The following is a 1,359-nucleotide window of genomic DNA, read 5'->3' as shown; positions in this document are numbered from 1 at the left end:
GGCATGGCACCAATAGCCGCATATGGATAAGCGGCGGCTGCCGGCGCAGCCATCATTCCAGCTGGGTAAAAGAAACCTTGCTGTTGCATTGCAGCCGCAGCGGCGGCAGCGGCATATTGCGGATTACCAGCGGCGGCTGTAGGTGCGGCAGCCAGCTGCATAGCCTGAGGACGCAGCGCATTGTGCGCCGCAGCTGCGCTAATATAACCGCCAGCAGCCGAAGAAGGTCGTGTCAGTAGTCCACCGGCTGCTGCAGCTGCGGTGCCTGGTGTGGGTGTATGCACTCGCGTACCGACAGGTGTCGACATGCCCGAATTGGGCAGCGAACCCGCCGACAGGGCTGAACGCTGCAGCTGCTGCGCATATGCGGCATGCTGTGCATGAGCGGCAGCCAACTGCTGAGACTGTGCCGCCTGTTGGGCATGTGCGGCGTGCTGCAGTAGCGCGGCATGTTGTTGATGGGCAGCTATGGCATTGGCGCTACTTGGCAGCGCGGTCATGTAGGCTTTACCCAATTGTAGGCCGGCATAGCTGGCTGCGGTTGGCATGGCAGCGGCAGCAGCGGTAAGCGGTTTGCCGCTCAAGGCCGTTGCGTTGGCAGCGGCGGCCATCTTCATCGCATTAATATAGTTCTTTTGTGCGGCCTCCTTGGCAAGAGCGCTGGCATCGGCATAATAGCCTGTAGGCGTAGCGCTGCCGTAGGCACTGTAGGCATAAGTAGGTGTTAGTGTGCCAGTGGCAGCAGCCGATGAAGGCGTAATGCCATACGCTGAGGCGTACGATGGTACAGTCATGCCGGACGCGGCGGACATGTGCGCCATTGTGGTTGTGGGTGTGGCATAGCCGCCATGAGAAGCCGCCAGGAGGTTGGCGTACGAGGTGGCCACGCTTGTGGGCACCGCGGCGTACTGGTTGTAGAGACGCAACATTTGTTGTTGCTGATGCTGTTGTTGTTGGGCATGCTGGTAGGCAACCGCTGAGGCGGCGGAAACAGCCGTGGAGGCAACCGAATGTGGTGTGGGCAATATGCCAGTGGCGGCGGTGGATGAAGTGGAGGTGGCGTGACCGTTCAAGCCACTGTAGCTGTTGTAAGACTGCGAGTCGGCGTGCGCGCCATTCGAAAGACTGGTGGACGGATAAGAGGAGGCGGCTGTGACATACGCATGTGCGGCTTGTGCAGCGTGTGCTTGTGCTTGTGAAGCGTAAGCGGCGTATGCGGAGTAAGCCAAGTCGTTGGCGGTACTAGCGGCCGTTGACGCTTTGTGTGTGGTGTACTTGACCGGCGAATTGGCGACGCTGTATTGGTTAGCGGAAGCATTGTACGTGTACTTGCTGTAGCTATAGCTATTAGTGATGCTG

The 1,359-nt window shown here is 59.5% G+C and overlaps 1 protein-coding gene across 1 annotated transcript; it reads right to left on the bottom strand.

Moving 5' to 3' along the window:
- Window positions 1-5: 5 nt before the first annotated feature.
- LOC108357003 (ice-structuring glycoprotein-like) lies at window positions 6-1,352 on the bottom strand (the record flags this gene model as incomplete). Its single annotated transcript, XM_017608098.1, has 1 exon — window positions 6-1,352. A coding segment is annotated over one exon (1,347 nt), but the record flags the coding sequence as incomplete, so codon positions are not given.
- Between the last annotated feature and the right edge of the window lie 7 nt (window positions 1,353-1,359).

This window comes from Rhagoletis zephyria, unplaced genomic scaffold, assembly GCF_001687245.7.
Source record: "Rhagoletis zephyria isolate East Lansing unplaced genomic scaffold, Rhagoletis_zephyria_1.1 Rzeph_scaffold_68899, whole genome shotgun sequence".
Classification (NCBI taxonomy): domain Eukaryota; kingdom Metazoa; phylum Arthropoda; class Insecta; order Diptera; family Tephritidae; genus Rhagoletis; species Rhagoletis zephyria.
This window is presented reverse-complemented; position numbering and strand designations above follow the sequence as displayed.